The 13,018-nt window shown below is 39.3% G+C and overlaps 1 protein-coding gene across 1 annotated transcript in view; it reads left to right on the top strand.

Annotated features, from left to right (window-relative positions):
- The window catches only part of LOC115782561 (copine-9-like), a 132,808-nt gene that overhangs the window by 71,204 nt on the left and 48,586 nt on the right, over positions 1-13,018 (top strand). Inside the window, exons 7-14 of the mRNA XM_030732784.1 lie at positions 1,740-1,803; positions 3,173-3,276; positions 5,197-5,301; positions 6,974-7,015; positions 7,331-7,406; positions 11,765-11,818; positions 12,066-12,127; positions 12,542-12,588. Coding sequence (XP_030588644.1) covers positions 1,740-1,803; positions 3,173-3,276; positions 5,197-5,301; positions 6,974-7,015; positions 7,331-7,406; positions 11,765-11,818; positions 12,066-12,127; positions 12,542-12,588 — 554 coding nt within the window. The remainder of the gene's footprint in view (positions 1-1,739; positions 1,804-3,172; positions 3,277-5,196; positions 5,302-6,973; positions 7,016-7,330; positions 7,407-11,764; positions 11,819-12,065; positions 12,128-12,541; positions 12,589-13,018) is intronic.

Raw genomic sequence — 13,018 nt, 5'->3', positions numbered from 1 at the left:
TGAGCAGTTATTTGAAGATATGCCACTACAGTAAAGATTGTTTTGCGAAATGTATTTACAAGCAACAATGAACACATAACGTAGGTGTAATGTCTCCATTTGTTTTGACTTCAGCTACTATGCATGTAATTTAAAAGATTTTGAGTGTAAAAAAGAATTCCTTAAAGCTATATAGATGTTAATAATCCTGGTAGTCTACGCAGTTTAAGTAAATAAGTTTAATCCAGATTGATTAATTTGTGCATAAGGAGTTAGGGAACAAACATGTATATGCTACAGTATGATCATTATAGGAAGATTTACTGTTCACCTGAACAGGAAATTCTTAGATAATGCCATAACGGCTGATGGATCAGCTGAATTCCTTCTTGGAGAATCTCATATGGGATGGACTTTTAAAGAAGCTTCAGCCAGCATACACTTCATGCTGCCTCTCCAACCCATCTCCACCCCAGCTCCTCTAAGTCGTGCTATTCATGTTATTTCTGGCTTAATTGGTGTCTTCTCTGTTGTCACTGATGCATGCTCTGTTTTCTGAGTGCAGCTCCTGTTTCTGTGTATGCGGGGAGGTGGTTGAACAGAGCCATCCCGCCAAATATAAATCACTGCATATGGAATAATAATTCTTCCTTGAAGAAAGTAATCCTGTCAGAATTGTATGAAATGACACTATTTGTTGGTTAAAATCATATTAGTTTTGTGCATGACAAAATATCAGCCTATGCTACTAGTTAGTTTTGCTTTCATGCTGGGATTTCTTTTTTTTTGTGTGTGTGTTTTTGGCCACAGCAGCTTTGGTCTACAGTAGAGGGAGACAGGAAATGGGGGAAAGATACAGGGAAAGGGACTCAGACCTGCGCCGCCCACACCGCAAAGCGGCATATCTATCTGGTGACCTACTCCGCCACTGAGCCACCAGGGTGCCCCATGCTGGAATTTCAAACTAGACAAAAACCACAAAAAAAACAATGCAAAAAGCAAAGCATAGGTACTGGCTAATAGTGAGCGGGAACACTACTCAAAGGCAAAGGAGTGTGATGGTGTGTGTCCACAGAGGTGTTTTTTTTTAAAGCCAGGTATCGTGCCGTTTCAAAGCACTGGATGCTTGATGGGTGATGATGGATGAATTACAGGTTCAGCTGCACAAACAATAAGCTGCACCAGATTGATTGAGTGTTTCGACAATTTTAAACAACAAAGCAGCTTGCTTGCAAACTTTATGTATTTATGTATATTATAGGAAGAAAAAGAAAGGGGGGAAAAAAAGCAGCAAATTGTATTTCTGCAAATATTTGAGTTGAGCATGTATCCTTGGTACATTACCAGAGTGATTTACATGGCATAGATTGGAATTGATGGGTCCTGTACACATGTACCATGACTGATGATATTTCACAAGTCTGCAAGAACACAAGTAGAATGTAACATGCATTGAAATGTGCCTTGTCTTTATTTTGTTTTCAACACACTACCGATTTTTAAAAACTACAGTTACAGTTTTTACTTGTTGTAATTGCCACTAAGCCTGTTTCTGAAAATGGCTTGCCATTCAGAAAGTAAGTCACTGTGTGAGCTTTCTTGACCATATAAGTCTGCATGTTGGTCTGTCACTTAAGCATAATAACAATCTAAAGCTATGAATGACATCTACTCTCAGTTGTATTATTTATGCGATGCTACAATGACCCTATTTTGCAATCTTTCCTTCTGTTTCTCGCCCCTTCTCTTTACGCTCTCAGCGGGATTCCAGGGAAGAAATGTGGAGTCATTATCTTAACTGCAGAGGAGCTCAGTAACTGCAGGGTCAGTACACACACACACACACACACACACACACACACACACACACACACACACACACACACACACACACCACTGGAACAATATTACACTGTTAAGTTTTGTAGTAGTTGTAGTAGCTTGCAGTCACATTACCCCCCCACCCCCACCCCTTAGAACATGCAATGCATTGTAAATTGCACTCATACACATAAATAATTTAAACATGATGAAATTGCATCATCACGGGTAATAAATGTGCAAGAGTTTGTCCACTTAATCACTTCATATTAACAGTCCACCCCCTTACATTTAGTTTTGGAAGTGCAGTGCCAGTGAAAATGTGATATTCTGCTTGCCACTCTTCTCCACTGTTCTCTAAAACTTATATTTAAGATTAACTGTCAGGGTGGCTTCCTGCTATGAACTATGTGATTTTCTTCTTCAGTTTTGCCATCCCCCTGCCACAGTAATATATTAATACCAAACAGGCAGTCCGATGCTAACAGAATTTCGATGTGTTTGTGTGCTCCAGATAACATTATGTGAACAGGCTTATCTTGGTCATATTTACTATTGTTGCTCTGGGAGGTTTTTGCCCCTGACAAGATCCAAATGTTTTTCAGAAATTTTGATAAGTGTGTGTGTGTGTGTGTGTGTGTGTGTGTGTGTGTGTGTGTGTGTGTGTGTGTGTGTGTGTGTGTGTGTCTGTCAATGTGTAGGCTGACAACCCCTAACTGTCAATGACAAGCTTCACTTTCCCCTAATATCTTCCTACAGGAGAATACCACTAAAAATCTATCTATCTATCTATCTATCTATCTATCTATCTATCTATCTATCTATCTATCTATCTATCTATCTATCTATCTATCTATCTATCTATCTATCTATCCATCTATCCATCCATCCATCCATCCATCCATCCATCCATCCTTCTCTGAACGCAGAAGCAGAAATAGCACTGCTCCTTATTAACTGCCATAACTGTGCATACATATGTATGAAGCATTCCCTCTGCTACTCTGACTGTATTGCAGCCATCCCATAATAAAATAAGTTTCTTTTCCCTAATAAAATTTGTAATTTTAATGAAACAATGGATTCTAACCACTGAAATCTATGCATGCATTCAGTTATTAAAGCATAAAAAACCGTTGGTGTGCCGCTGGTTTGCATTCTGCTCCCGTTTGCGTTATCATTATGCATGGGTTTTTACTTCACTTATTTTGCATTCAGGGGGAATCTCTGTTATGAAAACTATTGTGAATGCAAAGAAATCCCACACAAACCTTCACCTTTGTGGCCAAGAAGTGAGAAAACAAAGCTGCTGACTTAAAATTGAAATTGCATCAGAATGATTATACTGACAGCTGCTCTTCCTCTCTGTCAGGATATTGCTACCATGCAGTTGTGTGCCAACAAGCTGGATAAGAAAGACTTTTTTGGCAAGTCTGACCCCTTCCTGGTGTTCTACCGCAGTAATGAGGATGGAACGTGAGTGTGGGCATTTGGGGTGGGCTCAGATCTTATATACATTAACCCGGGTGCTGTTACACCCATGAAACCAGAGCAGTAACATTCATTGACAGATAAAATGGTTAAGAGATTGTTTCACCTTTTTTAATAGCTTTCCTTTTTTCACATAGGCACATCTAGACAGTTGCATTGTTTTACTGAGTTCCTTCCATTTAGACATAAACTCCAGTTTATATGGTCTGTATGCAATATGGTCACATGTGAATTCTGATTCATACTTCTATAAGTTGTATTTCTGTCAGTCACATTTATATTTAAACTAAATTTTTAGACTTTTATCTGTTTTGAGGTTAGGGGTCAAATAAAAATGAATGTTTATATGGATTACTTTATCCAAAATGTTGCTCACAGTAAAATGTCTGTTAGTAGAGTGACACTATCGCCTCTTTTCCATCCATCCATCTGTCCATTTTTTTCCATTTTCTCTTTTCCACTAGTACCTACTTGGCTCAATTTTTAGAGTTTTCCATTAGGTGGTAGTGCCAAGTACCAGGTATTAGCAGGTATTTTTTTAATACCTATTCCGCTGGGTTCCAAGCAAGCCGAGTCAAGCATAAAATGTGATGTCAAGAGACTGCGTGCCACTGATTGGCCAGGGAGTGACGTCACCAGATGAGTCATGAGAGCGACTCCTTCACAAGCATCAAACCTGTTGCTTTTGAAACCCGGCAGCGAGGGACATGGGTACACACCAACCAGCACCGTGGTCCGGTGATGAGGCGCAGATGTTTTTGTGCTTGGTGGCTGACGACAGAGGGAGCTAGACGGAGTGACTGTTTGTGTTTGTTTTGCATACAAGTGACATCACAGGGCTTTCTGGCCGCCTTCCTATAATGACTCCCACCCACCTTGAAGCAGTACTAAATTGTAATGGAAAATGACTGAATATGAGCAGAGCTGAGTTGAGTTGAGTCGAGCCAACTTGGTTATCCAAGACAGGTGCACATCTGAACTCGTCAAATAGCAACAGGGCTATTTGATTACTAGATATTATACATACAGTCACATGAAAAGCAAAGTACACCCTCAAATTCAAATCCTAAGCTTTTACATGTCAGGACATATTAAACATCATTTGATCTTTAGCAGGTCTTAATATTAGATAAATACTCACCTCAGTGAACAACAGTACATCCACCATGGTTTATATTTTTTACTGACAAATCTAAGCCATCATCAGCAAGTGTGAGCAGCTCTATTAAAGCTGAAGTTTTGTCAGTTTGGAGGTCTGGAGCATTCAAGTTTGTGTTAATGGTATGGCAAGGTGTAAAGACATCAGCAATGATCTTGGATTATTTTATTTACAAAATGTAACGCTCTTCAGCCTTGGGGGCTGCGAAGTAATGACTGTTGCTACAAACCACTTCCAGTACTTATCCCCAAGTGGTGCTGTGTAGCAGAAAGCACTCAATAAGTGCTATTTTAAACTGTGAAACTGTGTGCGAACACATTATTAGTAAAAGAAAGGTTATGAAAGTTGTTTTGTGAGTATGTTTCATATAAAGATCGCATACCCATTCAGTAATACCAGTTGTCACATCCAGTTCACACCTCACTTGTTCTCCACACAAATCAACTTTGTTGCACGTATTTTTCTGATTCAGGTTCCACCACAAGTCACAGTTGTTGGAAGTTTTCGATTGCTTCAGCTGCTGTGCCTTGGAGAGATTTTTGTAGCAATAGAACTCCATCTGGAATTCTTTCATATCCTCCAGATATACTTAAGCTGACATAAAAAATCAAAAAAATTACAACAGCCTACAACTACTTTTGCTCAATTGCAGAGGAAGGAAGACAACATTAGTCAGGGGGGGATGATCCTCACAGGTACAAAGTGAGCATTATGAATGTTCCTCATGGCTCATATTTTGCTTGCAGGTTCACCATCTGCCACAAGACAGAGGTGATCAAGAACACACTGAACCCAGTGTGGCAGCCCTTCACCATCCCTGTTAGAGCTCTCTGCAATGGTGACTATGACAGGTCAGAAAACATGAAGATAATTTTATATTTCTTACTACTTAGATAACTATAGACACATACCATGATGTAGGTACCTGATTTCTGTTAGTAAACTAAGAAAGCGAGCACTGGTGAATCAATGGGGCACTGTTAGACTTTTAGATGGATGACATCACCCGTTGCTGGGGCGGTCAGAATAATGCCAGCAGTCGGTCATTGTGTCCCAGGGACCAGCACTGGTGTTATTGAGACTGACCCAGTTTGAATACAGCCCTGTGTTACATATTCAGAGTCAGGCTGGACCATGCTGAGCATTTGAAAGGCCACTGAATACAGAAATGCACAGTGCCAACCTTGCAATAATAGGAACTCCTGTCCTAAATTTTACAGGTTTTTGTGAATTCATCACATTTTAGACTTTCACCACAGAAGATTTATATATAATGTTTTGTGATATATGTTCATTCATATTCATATTTCATAGCCAAAAACACTTAAACGTAGTCACATTAAAGAAGACTGCAATGAACTTGCAATCTTGTTGCCTTTGAAATGATTGCTTCAAAGACAGGGACCAGGTCTGCCATCTTCAACTGACAGCAATTAGATGGACTCATCTGCTATCACTCTGCTCTCAGTTTGTGATGAATGAGGTGAAATTGGTATTGTGCTGGTAATCTGTCAGAGTTTATAAATTAGACAACAGTTATTTATAAATAATTGTTTGTTGACAGGTTGAATTACAAAAGGGGACCTGGGCAGTCATGTTGCAATCGAAACCAAGACCCTCAACCTCTTTTACTAGTTCCAATTATTTGTTGAATGTGAAAAAAATTCCCTACAATCTCCGGGCAGCTGCTGATTTTCCTGATTTTCCAACACTCAAAATGAGCCCTATGACCACCACTTGGAGACAGTGGGAAGGACAAACTCCCTTTTAACAGGACGAAACCTCCAGCAGAACCAGGCTCAGGGAGGGGCAGTCATCTGCTGGGAGTGGTTGGGCTGAGGGGAGAGAGACAGGACAAAAGACATGAGCCAGAGATTAAGAACAACTAGTGATTAAATGCAGAGTGGTGTCTAAGCAGAGTAAAAAGAGATGAATGAAAAGAAACAGTGCATTATGGGACCCTCCCCAACTACCTAGGCCTATTGCGGCAGAGCTAAGGGATTGTTCAGGGTGACCTGACTATAAGCTTGATCAAAAAGGAAAGTTTTAAGCCTCACCTTAAAAACAGAGCGGGCGTTTGTTTTCTGAATCCAAATTGGGAGCTGGTTCCACAGAAGAGGGCCCTGAAAGCTGAAAGCTCTGCCTCCCATTCTACTCTTAAGTATCCCAGGAACCACAAGTAAGCCAGCAGTCTGAGAGCAAAGTGCTCTGTTGGGGTGATATCATGTGTAAGCAACTCTGCCAGCTGTGATAATAACATTCAGAAATCTGTCATATTTTAATCAGATAGTATCAGTCCCATAACAAAGACCAACAACATATAATATATATGGTTGTTCGTGTAGCTGAAATTGTACTAGTGTAATGCATACAAATTTATATTCATTTTTCTCTGTGGCATGTGAAAGTGAAATTCCCACCAGGTTTATCTGCTCCTGATATGTTGGCATGAAAAAGATTGTTTCTTTGATCAAATACAAGAAACAAACAAACCCTCAAACACAACATGTCTGTCTGTTTCAGAACTGTGAAGGTAGACGTCTATGACTGGGATCGAGATGGAAGGTAAAAGCATTTGGAGATGAGTACTCACTACAGCTCCACACTATACTTCACAAATATCAGAAGTCTTGTGTACAGTCTGTGGGTCAAAATTAGGGATGAGGAGCATGATGAGTTTTGACCAAATGTGCTGCAAGGACAGAGAGGACTGACTGGAAGATTAATAGGAACAACATCCATCTTTAAAAGAGTTATGGGGAAAGAAAAAGACATAGCAAAGTGTCTCATATTAAAAAAAAAAAAAATTTTAAATATTTATATATATTAAAAAAATTGTGTTCCTGCTTGCCTTTCTGTGTGGGTGTTGTTTGTCTGCAGCCATGACTTCATTGGCGAGTTCACCACTAGCTACAGAGAGCTGTCTCGGGGGCAGAACCAGTTCAATGTCTATGAGGTGAGACGACACATGGAGGTGGCTTGTTATTTCATACTGCTGTCATCATGTGAAGACCTTGTAATTCCAATTTAGGTGATTTTAATCTCTAAATGCTCAGAAAAACCCTTGAACACAATGGCTTGCACAACTTTTTCTAAAGTGAAAGACTAGAAAGTGTTCAGAGGCAGGCGGAGGTGAACTGACAATGAGTCGTTTATTGAGTGAGTGCAGAAAATCCAGCAGAACACAAAGTGCAAAAGGAGTAACTCGGAAACTCCAAACAACTAAAACCTAAAGCCAAGGAAACACACAGGTGCACAGGAACACTGGGGCTCGGAAAAGAGAAACAGGTGATCTGACAAAGGACACAGGGAGACAGCAACAATAAGGTAATTAGGGGAAGTAGAGACAGCCGTGGAGGATGAGACACAGAATACGAAACACGGGACGAAAAACTAAAAGTAAAGCACCAGGAACACAAACTCTCAAAGTAAAACAGGAAGTGATAACTAAACAAGGAAGACAGACAAAAGAATGAACTTCACCCTTTATTACCTGCCATAGAACAAGAGCTCATCTTTACAAGTTCACATACCATAGGGCCATTTTTTGGAGAATTTCAACTTCTCAACTCAATAAAAGCTTTATATCCCAAATTTTAATAATATGTATATAAAAAGTCCATAGTAGCTTTAAAAAAGGCTACAAATTGAAATAAACCACAGAGAAATTAAAAATAATTTTTACACATATTTTTGTAGATAAAGAAATGTCATAGCTGTATCCCTCAAAATTTTAAATGAGAAAAAGTTGCACAAAAGCCTTTCAAATTACAGAAAATTTATTTTGAGTGTGTTCATAACTTCAATTTTGTGATAAATTAATTTTTATAAACAAAAATAAAATACCCAGTGTGCACAACTTGAAAAAAAAAAACAGCATGTGCATCAACATAAACTATTTCCAATAGTCTAAGTTCTAATTCTCCCAGGAAGGTATACAGTGAACCCTCGTTTATCGCCGGGGTTACGTTCCAAAAATAACCCGCGATAGGCGAAATCTGCGAAGTAGTCAGCTTTATTTTTTACAATTATTATACAGCACTATAGAAGGAAACCAAAGATCAAAACTTGTTTTCAAGCCGAACACATTCTGTGCTGGACAGAGACGAGGGACGGAGGAGATTGATTGACAGCCAATCAGGACACAGAACACGATGCGCATTCATACACTGTTAAAAAAAAAAAAAAAAAAAGCATAAAAAACTGCACCAAAAAAATCCGTGAAACAGCGAGGCCGTGAGAGGTGAAGCGCATTATAACGAGGGTTCACTGTACACAGAAAGGCACAAATTCACAGGGGACTTGACACAGGAGGGACGAACACTGAGGGAGGAATTCAACTCTAGAGCAATTTGGAACAGAGTGCAAGACTAAACACACTAAGAGGAGGAATACAAGCAATAATACAAACATTACACAACCCTGAAATCTCATATAGTAATTAAATAAACACAGCTAGAAAGTCCAAAAACAGAGTACCCAGGCCCAGGACCATAAGATGTGGTTACATAGTGTTAAGCTGTAAGTAATGTTTCCCAGCCTTATCAACATTAGTATTGATTCTCACTAAAGGGTACTTTTCATACATGTAATAAGCTCGCTCATATTTGTACTTTGATTTTAAAGCATTGCAGAGAGAAGGGGGGTTGAGCTAGCATTAGCAACAGTGATATCCTCAAGTATGCAACAGTTAATGTTGTGCAAAAGGTTTAAACAACCCCTCACTTGTTTATATTTCGCTTCCAGTGAGCTAGATTTCCTTTGAATTTTGTGGTTTTGCCCAATAGCTCTCCAGGCTTTCTGAACGTCTTTCTTTAGACACTGGCTGTTTTGTTTTTTTTGTTTGTTTTTTATTATTATTGTTTTTGGGTTTTTTTGTTATTCTTAGGACTTCACAGTAGAGCAGAAATGAGAGACGGAGAGCAAGGGGAATGACACACAGGAAATGGCCCAGGCATTGGCGGGCATGGGCTCTTATATTAGCCCTTTAGCATATGGGTCACTGGCTCAACCCACTGAGCTATAATGGGGCCCCATTGGTTAGTTTTTCACTCATTTGTAGTCCTGTCCTTTAGTGTTAGAAATTACCCATGAGAAAAGAAAAAAAAAGTAGTAATAATAGTTATAATAATAATAATAATAATAATAAAGGAAAAAAGAAAAACCCACCCCATAGTAATAAATAAACCCAGTCCTCACTGTTATATAAGTGTTGTGCAAAAAATGCAAAACCATCTATTCCTGAACCTGCATCGAAGGTTGATTAAAGAAAAGAAGGAAAGATTTCCAAGTCTGGTAAAAAAAAATTTCTGAGCCTCCCATTACACAGCTACACTCCAGTTTTAAATTGGATAACACATCCCTAATCCAGTGTGTTACTGTGGGTGGGGCAGCGTCCCTCCACCTCAGAAGGATCAGGCAGCGCGCCAGCAAAGTTGAAAAGCCAATCGCTTTCTGTCCCCCAACAAGTAATCCCAACCTCTCAGGGACAATCCCAAAAAGCAACACAGTTGGATCTAAGGTCATTTTAACTGTAAGAACTGTAGAAAGGGCTTCACAAACACCTCCCAAAAAGCCCTGTATTTTAGGACAAAGCCAGAACTTGTGAATTAGAGTGGCTTCCTTCACAGGTTGGATCTACTTCTGGATACATCTTAGCCAATTTGGATTTGTGAAGGTGCACCTGATGAACAACTTTAAATTGAATAAGGGAGTGTCTTGCACATGTGGAAGAGGAGTGGATTCTCTTTAAAACTTTAGCCCAAATTGTCTCACTGATAGTGATTTGTAAATCTTGTTCCCAAGCTAATTTTACTGCAGGGATGGGAGTGAAATGCAAATGGGAAATCAGTCTCAAAATGGCAGAAATTGCTCCTTTCTTAGTTGGGTTAAATTATATCAGTTTAGTCCTGCCCTTTAATCCTTTAATCTTACCTGACTCTTTTCAGAGAAAGTTTTGTGCTTATTTGTTTGTTAAGTTACTTAATACTGACCAATGAATCATTCAAGCATAAAAAAGGCACCTAACTCAAGGGATGCACCATTATTGTGTCTAGACATAACAGACAACTTGGCAAAGAACCAATTTAAAATTATGTCTATAGGCCTTGTTACTAGCAGCCTCTCATAAACACATTTCTTTAGTTGAAACCATGAAAAATGCAAAAGATAACACAGGCTGACAGGTATATAATAGTATTTTTGCACCGACAATGTGCTTCCCAAAGAGTTATTTGTGGAAAACTTGGCATATCTTGGCATGGTGTGCAGTGTGTCCTTAAAAATTTTGAGAAAACTGGGCAAAAGAAAAAGTGGCAGGGCTAAAAAACTGTCTACAGCACATAAAACAGTATCTATCTGAAAGTCATGTCCTTAAGAAACAGGAAAAAATCCAGCAAAGACCTGAGAGATGCATCTGGCCCTTCAGCCGATCCATCTACTGTTCACCGAATCCTCGTTAGAAATGGCCTCAGTGGAAGGGTGCATGCCAAGAAGCTATTTTTAAGGAAAGGAAACAGGGAGAAAAGGATGAGGTATGCCAAATTACACAAAAACTGGACTGAAAATGAGTGACAACATCCAAATCTGAAAGTTTTGGTTCAAGTTGTTGTCAGTATGGAGGAGGTCAGGAGAGGTGCAACAGTGAGTGTCTACAACCATCTGTAAAACACTGTGGAGGCTTCTGTCTGGATCCTGTCAAAGGTGATGTACTGCAGAAAAGTACCATCAGATTTTGATCGAACCATTGTTAGTATGCTTCATGAAATAAATAACATCAGTCATCAGACAAGAAATTACAAAATTTAGAAAAAAGTTGTAAACATAGAAAACAAGAGGGCCTAAATCTTTACTGCACAATCAAGACCCCTACGTGCTAGAATAGAACACATTAGAAAAGTAAAGGACAAGAATATGTTGCATTATTATTACGCTTGAAAAAGCTCCAAACATGAATCAACCAATAGCTGTTAAGCTTGAACTGTCAAATCTATTATTGCCCTCAGCTTATTCAAAGCTCCTCAGTAAAGATGTACTTTGTTCCAAGCAAACATGTATACTAAAGTCTTTAAAATATGATCTGCTGAAAGAGAGAACACAAAGTTCATTCATGAGTGATGGATGGATGGATGGATGGATGGATTTTATCTCCTTTCTCCATCCACAAATCAGATGATCGGTTTCAGTTTGTAGGCTGCCACTATTATCAGGAATCCTGTGAATTATTCATGTTCATTTTTACTCATCAGTGTGAGGTATGAGGTGATTTTATGAAGGTACTCATGATCACTAATGTGCTCTTTCTATCACCGGCAGGTTTTAAATCCCAAGAAGAAAGGCAAAAAAAAGAAATACATCAATTCTGGGACTGTGAGTGCACCCACATCACCCATATCTGCCTGTCATTTCCTCTGCATTGGTATTTAGTGATGTCTTATATAATTATATAGTATAGGTATCATCACCTCTTACATCTGTTTCTCCCTCACTGACTCTTTTCACTGGCTGGCCACCTGTTTAGTTTTTTTTGCCTTCCTGTCCACCTGGCCCCGGTCCCTCTCCCACTGTCCTTCTCTGTTTATTGCTTTATATATTTTGATATGTGTGTGTTTGCCAGGTAACACTGCTGTCCTTCAAAGTGGAGTCTGAGTATACCTTTGTGGATTTCATCCGAGGAGGGTGAGTAGAATAATAATTAGCCTGCGCTCACAGTGAGTCTCAGCAGCCACCATTTTGGTTGTTTGTGTCTTAGTGCGAGTGTGTGTATCTCTCAAGATAAAATTTCCCAGATGCACCATGCTGAGCGTCATACTGAGCTCATATTGGCTTTGAAAGCTTTGAGGAAGTTGGCATTTGTAAATCTTATTTGTAAATAACTAATTTATTCAGTTCATTCACTTTTAATTAGCAGCTCAATTTGTTTTACCTAATTAGACCTTCAAGATGGTGAAGGGAGTATTGTCCTTCCATACTGATTAGCTAGTTAACCACACTGGGTTACAGTTTATTGTGTTGGTAGATATGTGTGTAATGTTTGTCAAGTGTGCTAAAGGGTGTGTTGCTCTTTCATGTTTCCCACTTTATTTATAACAGGACACAACTGAACTTCACAGTGGCTATAGACTTCACCGCGTCCAATGGTAAGCCACGGCCGTGCAACCATTTTCTTTTATTGTGATGTGTGTGTGTGAGATTCATTTTGTGGCCTTCCAAAGATATTGGAAGATATATGGAAGATATTCTTGTTTGAAGTAGATGTGAGTTGATGGCCTCCATTTACCAGGCACTCATAAAACCACAGACTGTTCTTGGTGGAGCTCAGGGGATAGCAGTGTGCCCCGACTGCTATGCACTTAGTTATTGCCGTGACATTTTTGTACCACAGAAAATAACAGACTTATGTGCATGCACTACGGGAAGGTCAGAGTTTTTTGGTCTTAACAGCTACTGGAGGGACTAGTAAAAAAATTGGATGTTAATGATCTCCAGAGGATGAAATCTGATGATTATTATTGGGTTATCATCCCGTGTTTCTTCTTCAGTGAGGCTGACAGTTGGTCCTGAATGAAA

This window comes from Archocentrus centrarchus, chromosome 7 (assembly GCF_007364275.1).
Source record: "Archocentrus centrarchus isolate MPI-CPG fArcCen1 chromosome 7, fArcCen1, whole genome shotgun sequence".
In the NCBI taxonomy this organism is placed as follows: Eukaryota; Metazoa; Chordata; class Actinopteri; order Cichliformes; family Cichlidae; genus Archocentrus; species Archocentrus centrarchus.
This window is presented reverse-complemented; position numbering and strand designations above follow the sequence as displayed.